Below are 19,285 nucleotides of genomic sequence, written 5' to 3'. Positions count from 1 at the left end.
GAAACTCTTTACCTGAAAGTGAAAAAGCAGGTGCCACATCTTATTGGTACAAGGAGTATCCTCACCAGAAGTTCTTTACACCAGTCAAATCACAAAGGTAATTTTTAAAATGAAAAAAAAAATCCCTATTTATATGATTGGGGACAAACTACTTAATATCCTAGGCCCCATTTTCTTCATGCAAAAAAAAATGAACTGGATGATCTCTGATATCCCTCTCAGCTCCAGACTTAAAATTCTCTGATCCTAATTATCTTCAGTTTCATTCAAGGAACTTTGCTACCTACATGTTGGGTATTTATAGGACAAGAAAACCAAATAATTCTTGCCCTTGGAGAGATTATCTTCTAGTGTAAGGATATATAATTGTAGATAGATAAGTCATACAAAGTTATGCAAAGGTTTTTTGAGAGAAAGTATCATGTATTAGGTGAGGAAAAGTCAAAATGAATGAGTAAAGATAGATGGGAATATGTGGTGAGAATGAGAATCTTCTTAATGGGCTGTTTGGTCTCATTCTGTGTGAACACTAATGCAGGATGAAATCTCTCCTCATGTGATGTTTCTCATTGTATTTGGATTAAAAAAAAAAGCAATTCTATTTGCCTCTGTAAGGAGAACTTGTGAGACATCTTCTCATTTATCTGTGGTTTCGTTGCAATCATAAGTTTGGTAATGTGAAAATGGCTTAATTCCTGTAGTGGTGCATCAGAACTATTAGACATAGTTCATAAATAAAAGAAAATAATGATGAATTTAATGTTTGTGTCTTTAACCCCCTTAATGTTCTGGCAAAGTCTTTGGATGTCTTTAAATGAGTAAAATAGCTACATAAGATTACAAAAGAAACAAATTATGTTGCAATGGAGTTAACCAAATAGTGAAGAGAAATTAAGTACCACATCCCAGGCTAAGAATTCATGCTATGGTCCAATCTCCACATGTTACAGGCAAAAAATGAAACCCAGAGAGATGCATTTGCTAAAGACCCCACAGCTAACTCATAGTATATACTCAGGGCTGGAATTGAAGTCTTCTGACACCTAGTCTTGTGTTCTTTTCATTCATTCTACCCTATGACCATATGTCTTTTCATATGCATATCGAGTCTGACTTTGGAATCCCATTCCCTCCTGCTGCTCTAGATGTGGCTGGCTTTCAGCACAGCATCCTTCTTGGCCTTTCATCTCTTGGATTTGCCCCAACAGCTGCTGGAGAGACAGCAGTGGTTTCCATGGTTACCAACTACCCGAGACTATCAGGAATGGGGATCAGGGAGGAGTAAAAAAAAAAAAAAAAAAAAAAGGAAAGGAAAGAAAGAAACTGGGAAGAGGAACGATTTGTTCATTTTGCTCTCCCAATTTTTCTTGCTTGAATTGTCCTTTGGGATGAATAAGAGATTGTGAAATTGTGTGTGCTTTCTTTTTCAAATATCCCTTATTTTCTTCCTTCCTTCATTTCTTCTTTCCTTCCTTCCTTCCTTCCTTCCTTCCTTCCTTCCTTCCTTCCTTCCTTTCTTTCTCTTTCTTTCTTTGTTTCTTTGTTTCTTTCTTTCTTTCTTTCTTTCTTCCTTCCTTCCTTCCTTCCTTCCTTCCTTCCTTCCTTCCTTCCTTCCTTCCTTCCTTCCTTCCTTCCTTCCTTTCTTTCTTTCTTTCTTTCTTTCTTTCTTTTGTTCTTTCTTTCTTTCTTTCTTTCTTTCTTTCTTTCTTTCTTTCTTTCTTTCTTTCTTTCTTTTTCTTTCTTTTCTTCTGTTTTTGTATTTTTGTTCCTTGAAATGAATTGGGAAGAAAATCCAATAAGACCATTAAAATATTTTTATAATAGGAAATGGCAGCCGTAAAAATATTTTCAGCAAGGGTCCCTGAATTCGATCTCAGGGAGAAGTAGGAGTAAACACAATAGAATAGAAAGACTGAAATACTTCTGATTCTTCCTTCCCACAACCACTTCCACCTTTTAGATGAACCATCTGATTCTTTCTCTTTCTTTTTTAATCTTTGTTACAAAGGATAGTTCTGTGGGGAGCAGAGAGGAAGAGATATATATGAATATGATAAAAATAAAAGGAATCATGTATTTTAAAATATTTTTTCAAGCACAGTGTAGCTTTGTCAGAATTTCACAGAAAAGCAAATAGGAACACCCACTATAATTGCATTAAAAATTTTGATTGACATATTTAATTTCTTTATCACTTCAATTTCCCATTATCTTTTTCTTCTTTCTTCTGAGATATCTCCTAAAAAATAAAAAAGACAAATAAAAGCAGTTAACTAAAATTTATGTGTCAGTCAAATCCAATCATGTAATGCCCTATGCCTCCTTTATAGTCCCCTTTCTCTGCAAAGAAGGAAAAGAAATGCATTTTCATATCTCTTGTTCATTATAGTTAAACAGTAAGGGAATTGAGGGCAATTAGGTAAAGAAGGTGGATAAAATGCCAAGCCTGGAGTCAAGAAGAATAACTTTCCTGAGTTCAAATCTGACTTCAGATACTTATTAATTATGGGACCCTAGGCAAATCTTTAACCTTGTTTGACTCAGTTTCCTCATCTATAAAATAAACTGAAAAAGGTAATAGCAAACTACTCCAGTGTCTTTGCCAAGAAAATCCCAAGTGGAGTCACAAAGAGTTATACATGACTGAAAAACAACTGAACACCAACAGGTTTTGGGGGAGAAGGAGAGCAGCAGAGTGGGAGAAGATATGTATATACCAAAAGGACTATTGTATAAACAGGAGGATACCAATAAAATTTAGTTTTGTGAAAGTATAATGCCAAGGCTTAAAATGACTATATAAAAAATAGTGTTTAAACTGCTCTCATACTTCTTTTCTTTCATAAATGACAAATCTTCATATGGCATTATTAGTTTGGGTTTTTCCTCCCTCAAACACCAGAGAGGTATTGATGTCATAGATAAAATGTGGGAGTCAATAACCCTAAACAGCTTTGGAGACTGAAATTAGCCAATCAGTATAGTTTCTAATCTGTAGCAAAGCAAGATCCTAACTAGTAAATTTCTAATTCATGATTCCCCATATCATAAAATGCACCTAATATTTGCATACAAATAAATGTATATTTGTATACACATCACCAGTCTAAGCCAGAATCTTGCTATACTCTGTCCTTAGGATTCATGCTATGAGATTACTTTATAATTGGGGTTTTCTTTGATAACTCCAGTCACTAAACTCCCATAGATATACTTCCAGGGGAGGTATTAAATAAAGTCTAAAACTACACTTTACTTCAGGTTTAATCCTATAATATTAACAGCCAGAAAGGTAGAACAAATTTGTGGATTTATTATCACTAAGTAAACAGCACTCAATGAGCAACAATTGCTTAGTTCTCTATGTAGGCATAGATCTTTTAAAGATTCATTGATGAAGCAGACTCTCAACTCTGTGTTTTGGTAAGATGTATAACCTTTGCCAGAATGTGGCTTTTTCTTTTCAAGGGTGCTGTTAAAGCCCTTTGAAGGGAAAAGATCCTTGCTTTTGAAGATATAAAATCTAGTTCAAGCATACTAGCTACTGAGAGCCAATTGGTCTGTTTTCAGTGTGAACATTTAGACCTCAGAAATTAGCAAATGCTTTCAATCAGAACTCAGTATTTTGTTTTGTTCCTAGACCAAAAAGTGACGAAGAAAATGTTAATGTATATTAATCTTAAAAGTGATTCTGCTAACATTACAAGAATACAGTGGTCCTGATTCTGATGCTTATCATTTTATGACTGAATTAATCCATAATTTATTTGAGCTTTGTTCTCTCTATCTATGAAATAGAAATAGTTGGACTTCTTCACAAGATGGCTGTGAAGAAAATGCTTGGTAAAATTTAGGGACTTTTATTGTAAATGTGAGCTTTTTCTATTAGATAATATTGTCTTTCCAATCTTGTGCCTCTTCATAATAATGCTTCCTAGTCTTATAATTTGCTCACTCCATATCCTGCCCCTTACTAAGTGTCCAAATTGGTTTATCTTCTATATGTTTGATACTCTGATCATCTCTAGTCCAAATTTAAATAGTTAGATTGGGGGGGATTTCTTTAATTCTCCTACCATCAAAAGCCTCCTATTTTTTATTACTCTTTTCTTTCTACTTGCTAATATCACAAATGCTCTATCACAAATCTGATTTTGATTTTAAAAATGACTGTGAAAAGTAAAAGTCTCTTTAGGGTCACTCAGATTAGAATTCCCATTTACTTACCACAGCACCATCACAAGAAAAAAAAAAAAAACAACCAAACAATTTACATTCTTTGATCCTATTAGATTAAGTAACATAAGTGATTTTGACTCCAATGAAGAAGCTGGTATTAGAACTTTGGTGACTTGTTCAAGGTCACACATCTAGAATGTGATAGAGAGAAGACTCAAGCCCACTCTCCATGTTGTTCTGTCTGATTGAACAGCCTGTGACTGAAAAAAATACCAAAATTAATTATTGTTACATGGATTTCATCATAATGTATGTATTTGCCTTTGGATAAATTCTGCTTTGTCTTCAGCCACAATCGAAACGCCATATTCAAAGCAGAACAGCTTGATTTTTCATTTGACTTCCACTTAACATTTTAGTGAAAACAAAAGGTAGTCCTGAACATGAGGACTTATACGTACTGTCTTTGGAATTCATTGCATCAGTGATGACAATATGGAACGTCAACATAATACATTTGGAAAAGTCAGAGTGCTGGATTCAAATTCTGCCTTTGTCTTTTCAACAATGAGATGGTTCAGACCATTTCCAATGGTCTTGTGATGGAGAGAGCCATCTGCATCTAGAGAAAGGACTGGGGAGACTGAGTGTGCATCACAACATAGTATTTTCATTATTTGGGGGTGTTTGCTTGCTTTTTGTTTTCTTTCTCATTTTTTTTCCTTTTTGATCTGATTTTTCTTGTGCAGCACGATAATTGTGGAAATATGTATAAAAGAATTGTACATGTTTAACATATATTGGATTACTTGCTCTCTAGGGGAGGGGGGGAGGGGAAAGGAGATAAAAATTTATAACACAAGATTTTTCAAGGGTGAATGTTGAAAATTATCTATGTAAGTATTTTGAAAATAAAAAACTTTAATAATAAAAAAATTTTCAGGGAAAAAAAACAAATCCTACCTTTGCTACTTTACTATATGTGTGACCCTGGTCAAGTCACCCAACTCTTTGTGCCTCATTTTCTTTTCCCATAAAATATGGGGCCTGAACTAAATGGCTTGTGAAGTCCCATTCAATTCAAAGATTATGAAATTTAACTCCAGCTTTTATTTGTGTCAAGACTTAATGGTATTTTTCTCCCATTGGCTGTATAGCTAATCTCTACCCCACACTCAAATTAGATTGTTAAATTGCTTTTATAATTTCTACTGAGGGGCTTTAGTGTCCTGACCTCTCTTCTCCTGCTGAGATTTCATGCAGAGCCCAACATAGTGACTACATCTAATTCCATCTCTCTATGGTACCTTACACATGCTTAATGCCCAGCACTTACCATTGATAATTCTCCGGTTACATTAATAAAAAGATTTGATCCCAAAGGATCTTTATCCCCACTAGGTAGGTTGTGGCGTTTTGTTTTTAGTTGTTATTTGATTGTTTGGATTTTTGTTTTGAGTTGTGGGGTTTTGGGGGGGGGTTTGTGTTTTTTTTTTTGCTTGTCAGGGAGAAAAGATTTTTTCCCTTTTGTTTTTGTCATAGAGACATAATGTGACTTGGCACCAGCCTAAAGAATTGGTCTCATGTCCAGTGGCACCTGCTGTGATGGCATCTGTTATCTCAGGAATTGTAACATACCTATGAATAATGTAGGACCGCCTAAGCAAAATCTTTTCCTTTAGAAAAATCCCACTTTAAGAAGATATTGTTATTGTAGCAGCACAGGAAATTTGGTTGCCTGAGATAAAAGCAGCTTCAGAAATCTATCATGTTCATCTGTTTTCTTGATGCTAGCTAGATAGATCTGATTAGCTCCAGATTACTCAGCAGGGAGAGCAGATTAAAATCTGTTAAAGGCACTAGATTTGGGAAAAGAGCACATTAGAACCTATTTTAAAAAGAAGGGGGAAATAGAGAATATTTTTTCCAGGTCAGCATAAATCAACAGTAGTCTAAGGAAATGAAAATCTTCCTCTTAATTGTTTTTGGAGGTGAGGTTTATGGGAAATGTGTGAATTATTTCTATCCAGCTCTTTATGTATCATGATAAAATTGGTGCAAGGAAATTCCAGGTTCAAAGAAGGAATTGAAGCCAAGTAAAGCTGAGGGATGGCACCTTCATTCATTTATGATAAGCATCCTGGTTTCAGGAGCCAAACTCTGTCCTGGCTTTGGGGCTTTCACCGCCAAGAATCTTAGAGTAATAAATTTGATATGAAATTAGCATTATTTCTGATCACTTTCCAACTCCTATCTTCCCTAAACCTGCGGAATGCCTAACTCCAGAAACAGACAAGGCGAGAATATTGAAAGTATAAAGGGTTTTCTTTCCTTTTTCCTTGTAGGCCGGTGATAAACACTATCATCCAAGCTGTGCGCGATGCAGCAGGTGCAACCAAATGTTCACAGAAGGAGAGGAAATGTATCTTCAAGGTAAGTTGACTCAGCAACAGACCATCTTCTCTCTTCCTGAAAGAAAAAGAAGCCTGATGCTTGGAGTAAAGTTTGGTGGGGCTTTTCTCTCTTAATTATCTTGACACATTTTTCACTCTACCCATACATTCTCCTAATCCCGCTCACCAAATAGAACTTTCTCCTAATTCCCCTCTCCAAATAGAACTCCTAATCCCTCTTCCACTACAAATAGAACTCTCTTTTAGAACAACAAATAGTTGTGCATTCCATAAAAAGGCTCTTAATTAGTTGATAAACTGACTCAAGTCTAATAAATAGGACCAGAAACTATCTAATTATTTAATTAATCAGACACAGCTGTACCTGTCTTCACTGTGTCACTATGAAATAGAGTAGTTTTGAATAAATAAAAAATTTACCATTCTTAACCTGAATATTAAAGAGACTTACCTTATCTTTCCTCTAGGCTCAAAATGATCATAAGAAAATAAAAAGGTAGCATGAACTGGAGAGTTTATCAAATCAAACTGCTTGATAAATGTTTTCTCTCTCCTTTCTTCATGATCCTTCAAGGCTTTGGTTTCACACAGGTATTATTTGCTCCCCTTTATTTCCCCCAAGTTTTTTTTTTTATCAGGTTAGGTTAAATAAAAAAGATTTCCTCCCATACTTGGTAAATTACATCACATCTTTCTTTTTTTTTTCCATTAAACTACTAGAACTTTCACAACCCACTGCTTCAGAGGAAGAGCCCAGAATCCTCAAGGGAGGAATCTCTGAGTAGAGGAAACATTGGTATAATATTCATTTCTAGAGAGTTATTTGGAATATAATTTTGAACAATTTCTCCAGTTTGAAAATGTTTTCAGTTTTGGGTTTATTGGATTTTTTTTTTGCTTTTTTTAAACTTCTATAAAAACCTAAAAAGTGATAGAAAGGAAATTGGAAAGATTCTTCTTATTATTAAGATTTTTTGTTATTTTTAGAAGGGGAAAAAACCTCTCTAGTTAGAAAAGAATTTATGTGCATAACTAGTAAGTATCTGGACTATTAGGACATAGCATTTCATATTTTCTCATTGCATAGTATCACTGTGTGTTTTTATCTGTGGTTTGAAGTTGATTTGTACTTTTCATACACATAGGAGATGCATATAAAAATTATTCTACATATAAAAGTAATTTTTGTTATTTGGTATATCTTGCCAAAATGCAGCTTTTATATTTTTGCAACTTTTATTTCTATTTAAAAGATCTCTATCTAATATGATTTTATACTAATGACACCACCAGATATTTATAGCTTTATATCTTTCAATACATGTTCAGTCAGTCAATCGAGAAGCATTTATTAAATACTTATTATGAGCAAGGCACTGTATTAAGCATTAGGGATAAAAAGAAAGACAAAATGTGCCTGCCTTCAAGAATTTTATACCCCTTGGTCCTGGGAGATTAGTTAGGATAAGTAATCCAATGAAGAAGGTAATTGTGTTTTGTGTTGTTTTTTAATAATATTTTATTTTTCCAAATACATGCAAAGATATTTTTCAACATTCACCTTTACAAAACCTTGTGTTCCAAATTTTTCTCCCTCCCTTCCCCTCTCCCCTCCCAAGATAGGAAGCAAACTGATTTAAACATATGCAACTTTTCTAAACATATTTCCATATTTCCATCCCATACTGCATAAGAAAAATCAGATCAAAAGGGGAAAATACACTAAAATGAAAAAAATAAGCAAACAAACAACAACAACGAAAGGTGAAAATACTATACTTTAATCTACATTTAGTCTCCATAGTTCTCTCTCTCTAGATTCAAGTGGCTCTTTCCATCACAAGTCTATTGGAATTGTCTTGAATCACCTCATTGTTGAAGAGAGCCAAGTCCATCACAGTAGATCATCATTTGTTGTGATAATCTTGTTATCGTATACAATGTTCTCTTGGTTCTGCTTACTTCACTTAGTATCAGTTCATGTAAGTCTTTCTAGGCCTCTCTGAAATCATCCTGATGATTACTTATAGAATAATATTCCACAACATTCACATACCATAACTTATTCAGCCATTCTCCAACTGATGGACATCCACTCAGTTTCCAGTTTCTGGCCACTACAAAAAGGGCTGCCACAAACATCCTTGCACATAGAGGTCCCTTTCCCTTCTATAAGATCTCTTTGGGATATAAGCCCAATAGTAACACTGCTGAATCAAAGGATATGCACAGTTTGATAGCCCTTTGGGCACAGAAGGGAGGTAACATTTAAAGAAGTTAGGGAGCTTTGCTAAGATCACACAACTAGACAGTAATAGAGGTAAGACTCAAACCTATGCCATAGTATGCTAAGTCCAAAACTCATTCCATTTTACCATGTTGTTTTTTTCTGAATGAATAGTCCATGAGTAGAAAGAATGCCAAAGTGCTCATGGATTTCATTGTGAAGGATTCATCTTTGGACAGATGTGGCTGCCAGCAGCCATATAAAAAGGGCATATTTGAAGATGAACAGCCCTGCTTTTTTATGGTTTCTAATCAACAGTTTAGGACTTCATGGAATACTAATTATGGCTTTCTAAAATTATGGAGTTAGAGGAAATTGGGAGATTCTATGCTTACTAGTGAATAAGCTGCATAGGTTCCAGGGGTCTGGACCACATCATTGTGAGCTAAATGGAGTAGGTGATTAAAAATCTGTACTAACTTGGCACATTAATTTTCATACTAGACTATATGTTAGGATAGGAAAAATCCCCAGACCCAGAGAGTACCCCACGATTCTATTCCAAGACAACCTTTGGTATACTTTCCCCATTCTCTTAACACTTCCCCTGAGAAGAATGAGCAGTTTCTTCTCTCACAGCTTGAACTCAAAGCCAAATATCTGAGGCTCTGAGTCACATTCCATGTGTGTGTCTGACCTCCTGATGAGAATGTTTACATTGTGTGCTGCTGGCAATCAGAAGTAGATCTAGTGTTCTGGGCTTTAACCCGGTGCTCAAGAGAGCCTTCAGAATAAGAGGTTTCCTGGGATCTGACCTTGGCTCTCCTGGCTAGCTTGCCTTGCATTAACAGGACTTCCTCTGCCTTTCATGGTACAAAAATGACTTCAGCTTTTACATGATGGAATGAGAACTATTTGGGAGAAGGAAATGCTTGTTAAGCAGACATTAGTGGATAATAATAGTTTGATTTTTAAAACTTTTTCTTGCTATCAGTTACTGTAGACTATGGTAGTGTTATATACCATTCAACAAAAATCATTTAGCAATTACTCTGAACAAATTACTTCACAGTACATATACATGTATGTATGTATGTATATATGTATGTGTATATATTTAGTAATATATAGATAGATGATATTATTGACTTTAAAAGAGTTTGAAGCACTCATAATGATAAAATAAATCTTTAATCTTAGGATATTAGACATGAGAAGATTCTATATACTATCAACTAGAGTTGATATTCTAGCCTCTTCATTTTACAGGAGAGTAAACAGGCCCAGTAAGGTTAAAATGACTTGACTAGCAATTGCCCAAAATAATAATAATAGTAATATTAACAACAATAATAATCACATTTATATAGCTTCTTTTGGGTTTGCAAAGTACTTTATATACGTTATCTCATAATTGAGTCCTCATAACAATCATAAGAGATAAATGTTATTATCCCTACTTGATAAATGAGGAAACTGAGGACACTATTATGTGACTTTTTCAGGGTCACATGTTCTGAGGACATATTTGAACTCATATCTTCCTGACATCAGGTACAGCCCCCTAGCCAATCAATGTACCACTTATCTGCCTCTAAGAATCATAGATTTAGAACAGACAAGGACCTTAGAGGCTATTGAGTTCTTCCCCCTTATTTTTCAAGTGAGAAAAATAATTCCCTCAAAGGTTAAATTACTTGACCAGGATCATACAAGTAATAAATACCAGAGCTGGGATATGAGAGCAAGACGTCTGATTCCAAAGCCACCCCATTCCACATCTCTTTCCACTTCTAAATTCACATAATTTTCATACACAGGAATACTTTTTAACTTGTCAAAAACTCAAGGAATAGAAAATTACAAGGATTCTTAGATGTCATCTAGTTCCATTCTTATTTTATAAATGAGAAAATGGAGGCACCCATAGGTCAGATGACTTGTCCAGTCTTATACAACTTCTACACAATGATGCTTTTATTAATTTTTTTCATTTTTACATACTTTAAACTTTTCTCTAAATTTGAGCAGATCTCATTTTCATGTCTTTAATGTAGAGATGTTACTTCATCCACAAATTCACATTAATTGGTTAATTAATTACAAAGTTAAAAAAAATTAAGTGATTTCTAGATAGCTTTGTAAATAAAAGCCATTTTGAGACCATCTTATCCTGATCTAAAGGGCATAAGTAACTGAGAATTATAAATTTCTATTATTATTATAAAAAGTCTATACAATTATAAAATTCTATTATAATAATAAAAAATTCTATATAATTATAAAATTCTAAAAAATTAAAAGGTGCTGATGGAACTTTAATCATTCCTATATATTATTGAGGGTACTAATAGTGAATGTTTTTAGCATAGTAAATTGGGAATATATAGTTAATTATAAGATCTGTCATCCCCTTTCATACAACTACTGAGTTATACTCTAAGGAGATTATTTAGAGGAAAATGTGACCAAAATATTCTTAGGTGTTACTCATGATATACAAAGGTGGAGAAGATGGAGAAGAGAAGGTTTAAATAAATTGTGACATAATATGTCAATGTGAGAGCATATAATTTGATTTTAGAAATTGAAAGTTTATGAAGAATACAAAGGAATATTGAAATTCATACAAAATGATGCAAAGTAGGGAAAAGAATTGAAAATGCATTAATTATAATTTTTTTAAAACAGGGTTTTAAATACACAGTTGGAAATAAAGAGCCAATGAACAAATAGAATAATACTTTTACATTCCTAAAGTTTTCATTTTTAAATTAAAAGGTAAATAGTTCCTATTCTAGTTTGTTTGGTATCATTCCATACTGTGTTTATCAAAATCATAGATATTTCTAATTAATTATTTAATCTAGACAATTAATTAGCATTTTAGTTATACAACATCACTCTTCCTGGTGACTCTTTTTTCCCCTTGAGACTGAATTTACTGGTTGTTTAAATATCACATAAAAATAACTTGCATTTACAAAATTATAATGTATTTAATGAGAAATTTCATGCCATAATGGATATAGATCTGACATTGGAGTTAGGATAATCTTGGTTCAAGTCTCATCTCTGGTACATATCAATCATCTGGTCTGATCTTTAAGCAAGTTAAACCTTTCAGGATGATGAGTCACTCTTTAAGATCATATATTATAAAATAATTTCCCATCTGCATGAGCAGAGGAACTTTCTACTACTGACAGTAAAGTCAGGACTAGCATAAAGGGCCAGCCTCATATTTAAAAAGAATTGGGTTGAATCTTACCTTTGGCACAGACTAACAACTAACATTCAACCTATCATTGCCCCAGACAATTTTTTAATACTTACAGAAGAGTTGTCCATTTTTGTTACTGGAGATACTTTTTACATCTGAAGTCACAAAAAATGATGAAATTGGAGAAAGGAGGGAAAGAGAGAAGAAGAGAGAAAAATATGTCATATATAGATATATTTATACACACATATCTATGTGTATATACATGCATAATATATGTATAGGTGTACATAGTATATTGATATCAGTCATGGATAAAGTGTTTCAGGATATTTTTAAGTAATCAATATTTTCTGTAAGGGATAACTGTGCCTTCTTTAGAATACATTGAGACAATATGAAAAACTCATCTAAAACCTTTTTTTCCTTCATTTGAGACTATAGATTTCCTTTAAATCTATACCATGGGTAACAGTGCTCAACAATTTTATGGCTGCTTATTCCTTCTGGAGCCATTTTACTATTAACTGATGGATTTTGTCTTCCCAGGTTCCACCGTTTGGCATCCCGACTGTAAGCAGTCTACTAAGACTGAGGAAAAACTCCGGGTAAGGGAAGCTTGAGGACTAATGTTTAGCTCCATTTACAAGCCAGATTGTTTTACGTATTGAGTAATCTTTGGGCAAAACTGATTTCTCCTGTCTCTAAATATCTGATTTTAGTCTATTGCTCCAAATGATCGTGATAGATGCTGGTCGTGCCTTGCTAAAAAGCATTTTCCAAAAAAGTGCTTTCTGGAAAAGAATTAAGTCTAAACTTCTCTCTTTCATATATCTAACAGCCTTATCCTTCCTGAGTCTTCTTTTCATGAGACTAAATATCATCATTTCCTTCAGTCAGTCATCTTATGGAATTCCCATGAGACCCTTAACCTTCTTACTGGTTGCCTTCTTCTGGATGTTCCCTAGCTTCTCTATATGCTTCCTAAAATGTAACCTATAGAAGTGAACTTACTGTCCCAGATGTGGTGCAATGAGAGCAGAAAACAATAATGGGACTCTCACCTTCTTATTCCTCTTTTTAATGTGAATGAACTCCTCATATGGCTTTGGAATTCAGCACAAGGAAAGTTCAGGTATCTTTTCCCTTTATAGTGCTATATTTTTTAAATAGTAGGACTATATTTTGAAACATAGTATTATATTTTTGAAATAATAAGCAACAGAATAGTCACTGGAATAATATGTTGTTATTTTTTTTACACTCAAAGCCTTCTACTAGTCTTAAGTAAATCCTCAAAGTAGCTCTAAGGCAGGCAGAAAAAACTAGACCACCAAGAGCAGAATCTAAGCTGGCATGCTTCAGGGAGTTTAGACTGTCAATATGGTAGAGTGGGCAGAGGGCTGGCTTTGGAGTTAGGGGACATAAGATGATATAGTCCTGCCTTTACATTGCAGGATGATGGATAAGTCACTCTATGGCTACAAACTTTAGAGACAAGTTTAAGAACTGCATCTGTGAAAGGAGTTTTTAAACCAGAAATTACCTGCACTTGTAAAATCACATATCCAGACCTTTCTCTACTACCTCCTTCCCACTCAAAAAATAAAATATATATATATACATATAGATATGGCACTCAGGCAGTTAGATGATGAGGTGGATAAGAACTTCCAGGCTTGGAATCAGATTCATCCAAGTTCAAACTCAACCTCAGAAACTTACTAGCTATGTGACTGTAGGCAAGTCATTTAACATCTTCTTATCTCACTTTCCCCAGATGTAAAATGGGATAATTTTAATAGTAAATAATAAAACATTTCTTTCCTGAAGTTGTTATGAGGATCACATGAGATAATTGTACAAATATTAGTTATTATATATAAATTATATTTTATATTATATTTAACATTCTATATTATATTATTATATGTTATATATTATTATATGTTATTATATGTTAAATTATATTGTTATTATATGTCAAATATTATTTTATGTATAAAATAAGCTATTATCTTAATCCTAGAATTTTCCCCTCCATAGTAAGTAATATTTGTTATAGCAAGAATTAACAGGCTTTGAGTATTTAAGACCAAGACTTGTGCCCATATCACTGAAGGAAGCCCTTTTAGTGGCTTTACACCAAGAAAGTCTGGAGTTTATTTCAGTCAGTTTGGTGTCGTAGAGAAATGTTGCCCTGGGACTTTCTTTAGGAGTCTACACTTGATTATCCAATTTGTTTTATTAGTTTGTCCTTTGCTAGTACAAGAAGCAAATTGGCTGACTAATTTACTGAAGTCAGTACCAGACAGTGAGCATTGGTCGGGAAGGCACAGTGATTAATGTCACTTACGTATGAATAATAATAATAACCTTCAGAAAAGGCAGTGGGCTTCATTTTCATTAATTTTTGCCAGTTATATGAGGAGTTGCAGCTGTTCATACACACACACACACACACACACACACACACACATTTATATTTTGTTTTGTTTTTTCTTTCAAATGTGGTCTGCCAAAGCATAAGAGCTGGAAAGTACCTTTGGAGGACATGAAGTCCAATCCCTTCATTCTATCTATGAAGAAATAGAGACTGAGTGTTAATTGACTTGTCTAGGCCATAGCCAGTAGATGAAGGACTAGACTTCAGAACTTCCTAATTCCAAGTCTTGTGCTCTGTCCTCATTGACACTTTGCTGCTTCAGATCAGATAACAGTGTTTTACAATTCACATGTTTTACGAATCTTTCCTTTCTCTGAGATTTACAATCATACTTCTTGGGCAGAGATTAAGAAAAAACTAAAGATTCTTACTGAATGGAAAGTGTCAGGAAAAGATGGCAAGAGTTTTGCATTGCTGTTTGAGTGAGGACCCAACTGAAGCTGTAGAGTATCTATGGCCACTAGCCCATCTGCAAGGCATAAAGATTTCTGAGCTCTTGACCTGCCTCCAGAATATTTTGCATATGAATGATCTAAGAAATGATCCCACAAGAAAAGGACTTACTAAAGCTTTTATTCTCAGATTGAAAATGTGGTAGAGCATAACCATGAAGTGGTCATGAAACCATGTTATTGTTGAACTCTGAATCTACTATTTTGCCCTAGTCTTTAGTGAAGTGTTTTAAAGTTCAAGATGGACATGTTAAAAGGTCAGACTACATGGAAGTTAATTTTTCTTTTCCCTAAGAATGTCCTCAATTTATAGAGCATCTCAATTAGGTGTTGAAAAATAGGCATCAAGAATTTTAAAAATCATCTTTATACAAATTACTGGACAAACATATGAAAAATCCTAATTAATACAGATAGAGATATAATAGATAGATATGTGCATATACAGCTATATATATATGCATACATTTAAATATACATACCTATCTCTGTAGATCTCTATATATGTAGAAATATATCTATATCTATGCATATATGAGATAAGGATCTCACTCTCTTTTTTCCTTCATGCATACTGGGTAAGAAAAGCCCATTGTTTTCATGCTCTAGATCATAAGATAACTGAAGTTCCCCAAGAGATTTAGTAATACTCTAGTTCTGCCTAACTCTCCTGCAATTCAATAATTACTGAGTTCCCTTCCCTCTTTACAGGATATGGTAGTGAAAACAGGCGTATGGTACCTATGAAGTAGCAGTGAATTTAGTGTCAAAGGATCTGAGGACCCTGAGCAAGTTATTTTATTCCCTCTAGACCTAATTTTTCCCATCCATACAATAAAAATGATTGGGCTCAATGATCCCTAACAGCTCTAAAACTATAGTGTTAAGGAGTCTTACCAGAGTATAATGGTACTGTGCAATGTGCTCTGTCTAGCTCTACTTGTCCCTACAGAGCACTTACTAACATAGATAACCCTGAAGGCAACATTATTAGGAAATCAACTTGTGGATAGATGAAGTCAAATTTGTGATCTCTTGAAAGTATTTCTACAGTGGCCAATTCCTGAATCAAATCTTAGTTTGACTTAGTTGAGTGTACGATCTCAGTGCAGTTTCCATAGCAAAATAGGAATAAACAACTGCTCAGTATCCCCACGAGTAATCCAAATTCTTGCTATTTTATAATTTGGGCAAAGTTTGTAAAAACACATTCTTAAGAGCTCCTCAGCAACCTTCTTTATCAATGTATCATAAGAATTTTCAGGCCAAATTGGATTGGTGAGAAGGTAGGAAACTCTATTCTGTAACTAGTCAATCAACAATCACTTTTTATATTCCTACTATGATCCAGGCAAAGTGTTTGGTCCTGAGGATTCAAAAGCAAAAAGAAAGCTGTACCAGTCCTTGAAAATCAGATTTTGTAGGACAAGCATGTATATTATAAAGTGAATACCAAATATAATCAAAGTAGATACAGGTTGTGGGGGTCTGGGGATCACCAGCTGCTGAGGATTTGGAAAGGCATCATGTACTTTCCACATGAACCATGCCATTCTATGGCAAGCAATATATGATGTTGTTGTGGTTTGGGATTTACTATTGACTTCATAGATGATATAATTAATTATTAATGTGACAAGCATTAATCTTATTAAGCTACATATCTGTTATAATGATTCTGAAATGAAAATGGCTTTATTTATTCCCTCCACCTTTCTCTTGTATATTCTCCCTCTCTTTTTCCCTTTCTCCCCCTATCTTTTTTCTTTTCTCTTCTTTCTCCACTTTCTTCTCCCTCCCCTCTCCTCTGTCCTCTCCCTCATTCTATCATGTTTTCTCCTGTCTTCTCTCTGTCTCTCTGTTTCTCTCTCTATCTCTCTCTTTTTCCAGAAGCCTCCAAATATGCCACGTTCCTCATCTGAATTCTTTTATCCTAAAAGTCTGATTCGCCGAACACGACGCTCTCCACAGGTTTGCGACTGTGTTTGGATTGAGTCATGATGTAGCTTTCCTAAGCAACAAGCTTACATCACTTAGCCTGATGTTGCTGTTCCCTTGCAACTGCTCACTTTGCTTGGGGAAGGAGATGCTCACTCACTCATGCAATTAAAAAAAAATACCCTTTTCATTTTCTAATGCTGTCTGTTTTCTATCTAATGATACATGTAGTAATTTTTTGGTCTTGTTTTACCTTTTTTTTTAAAAAAACAATGGCCAGTATTTTCTGTTTGTTAATTCTAGCATCTAAAAAGCAAACCCTCATTCCTTATTTTAATTGAGTAGTCTAAACATGATCAAATGTTTGTCATTTTTAAAAGATTTTTGCATCTTTCATGCCTAGCACACCACAGTTATGCTAGGCAAAATGGCAAATAAGCAGGGAATAATACTTGGAACTATCTTCCAATTTCACCTCTGAAAATCAGTCACTTAGCATTTATTAAGTTTTGACTATGTGCAGTCACTGTACTAAGTCCTGGACATTCAAAGAAAGTCAAAAGACAATTCCTGTTCTCAAGGAACTCACAATAGGAGGGAGAATATACAAAGACCTATATATAAACAAAATATAAAAAGAATAACTTATAGATAATCTCAGAGGAATGCAGAAGTTGAGACTTGGAAGAGTTTCAGAAGTCAAATATTGGATTTTGCATTTGATCCTGGAGACAAGAGAGAATCCCTGGATTTAACTGAATGGCAGGTGACTTGGACAGATGTGTTTTATTTAGGAAGATCTATTTGACAGAAAGCTGTTGCACTAATACAGATACAAAGTGATGAGTGCTTGCAAAGGATGCTGATGATGCTAGACAAAAGGAGACAGATATGAGAAATGTTTTGAAGGTAAAAACAACAGGTCTTGGGAACTGGTTTGATGTGACGAGGTAAAGTAATCAAAGATGACAGCTAGATTTTACACCTGGATGACAGGCAAGATAGTGATACCCTCTTCAAATGTAATAAGAAAGTTAGAAAGAGAAGAGGACTTCAGAGGAATAATAATGAGTTCAGTTTTGACCATATTAAGATGTCTGTAAGATATCTATTTGAGAAACCCTAAATCCTACAATTAGAGATGTGAGAGTAGAGTTCAGGAGAGAGATTAGGGTTGAGAAAATACATCTGAGAATCATTTATATTGAAATGATAGTTGGGAGCTGATGAGATCACTAAGTCATATACTATTAAAGGAGAAGAGATGAATACCTAGGGCAGAGCTCTAAGAGACATTCACAATTAACAAGTGGATATCTAGCAAAAGAAATGAGCTATTCCATAATGTCTCTGAATCTTAGTTTCTTCATCTTTTAAATGAGGATACCTCAATTGGTTGTTACAGGTCTCCAATAAAGAAATGCATACAAAGACACTGAAAAGTCTAAAAACTTATATGAATAATTTTTGTTACAATGATTATTACTCTCAATAATAATGACAATGATTAACGTGTAGACATTTTTAGCTTCCAAAAATCTACGACACATTTGGGATACTTTCTTCAGGTGCCTATGTGTACAAGCTGAAGTCATAATTTTCCTAGTAGGGAAATTCAGAGTAACTTTGTAGAATTGCATCTCTTGTCCAAATGAAGCTTATATAAGAGCTCTGATTTCAATACAGTTGTGCTACCCAACATTTTGAGATGACTTTTATTGTCCTGGATCATTTGCTCTTGTTCATATACAAGAGAATATTAGCTATAATATTTAGACTATGCCTTAATGTTTATAAAATAAATATATATGCTATTTCACATAAAGTTTACAATAATATCATACAGTATAAGTGCTATCTTTTCCCCATTTTACAGATGAAGAAGCTGTGGTGAAAGAATTTTAAGTTACTTATCCAATACCACAATGTCATGAAGTATAACTAAGAAAAGATTCAAAATTGGGTCTTCCTGATTCCAGATTGAGCATTCTATCCACTATACTATCTAGCAACTAGAACCAAAGTTCAGGCCAGAAAGTCTTGTTTTATTTAAACATTTAGAATTTTTCTCTGGATGACCAAAAGATGAATTGCAGTTACAGAATTTCAGAAGGAACCTCAATGATATTCTAGTTCACTCTATAATAGGAAAAAAAATTATTCTCTCCACAACCTATATGGCAAATGGTCAACAAGTCTTTAAAGATTCTAATGAGGGAGGACCTTCTTTCTGCCAAAGCAGCCCATTCTACTTTTGGATAACTCTAATTATTGGGATGTTTTTCCTTTGATCAAGTCTAATTTCACCTTTTAAAAAATTCCCACCCATAGATCCTAGCTTAATTTGCCATTCCACATACCAGCCCTTTACATATTTGAAGACAATTATTATGTCATTCCCAACTC

General features: G+C 34.2%; 1 protein-coding gene across 5 annotated transcripts in view; it reads left to right on the top strand.

Moving 5' to 3' along the window:
• The window catches only part of ABLIM1 (actin binding LIM protein 1), a 389,888-nt gene that overhangs the window by 318,372 nt on the left and 52,231 nt on the right, over positions 1-19,285 (top strand). For all 5 annotated transcript variants that reach the window (XM_074295682.1, XM_074295684.1, XM_074295681.1 and 2 more), the window contains exons 7-8: positions 6,525-6,612; positions 12,593-12,651. In XM_074295682.1, coding sequence (XP_074151783.1) covers positions 6,525-6,612; positions 12,593-12,651 — 147 coding nt within the window. The remainder of the gene's footprint in view (positions 1-6,524; positions 6,613-12,592; positions 12,652-19,285) is intronic.

This window comes from Sminthopsis crassicaudata, chromosome 2 (genome assembly GCF_048593235.1).
Source record: "Sminthopsis crassicaudata isolate SCR6 chromosome 2, ASM4859323v1, whole genome shotgun sequence".
Lineage (NCBI taxonomy): Eukaryota > Metazoa > Chordata > Mammalia > Dasyuromorphia > Dasyuridae > Sminthopsis > Sminthopsis crassicaudata.
This window is presented reverse-complemented; position numbering and strand designations above follow the sequence as displayed.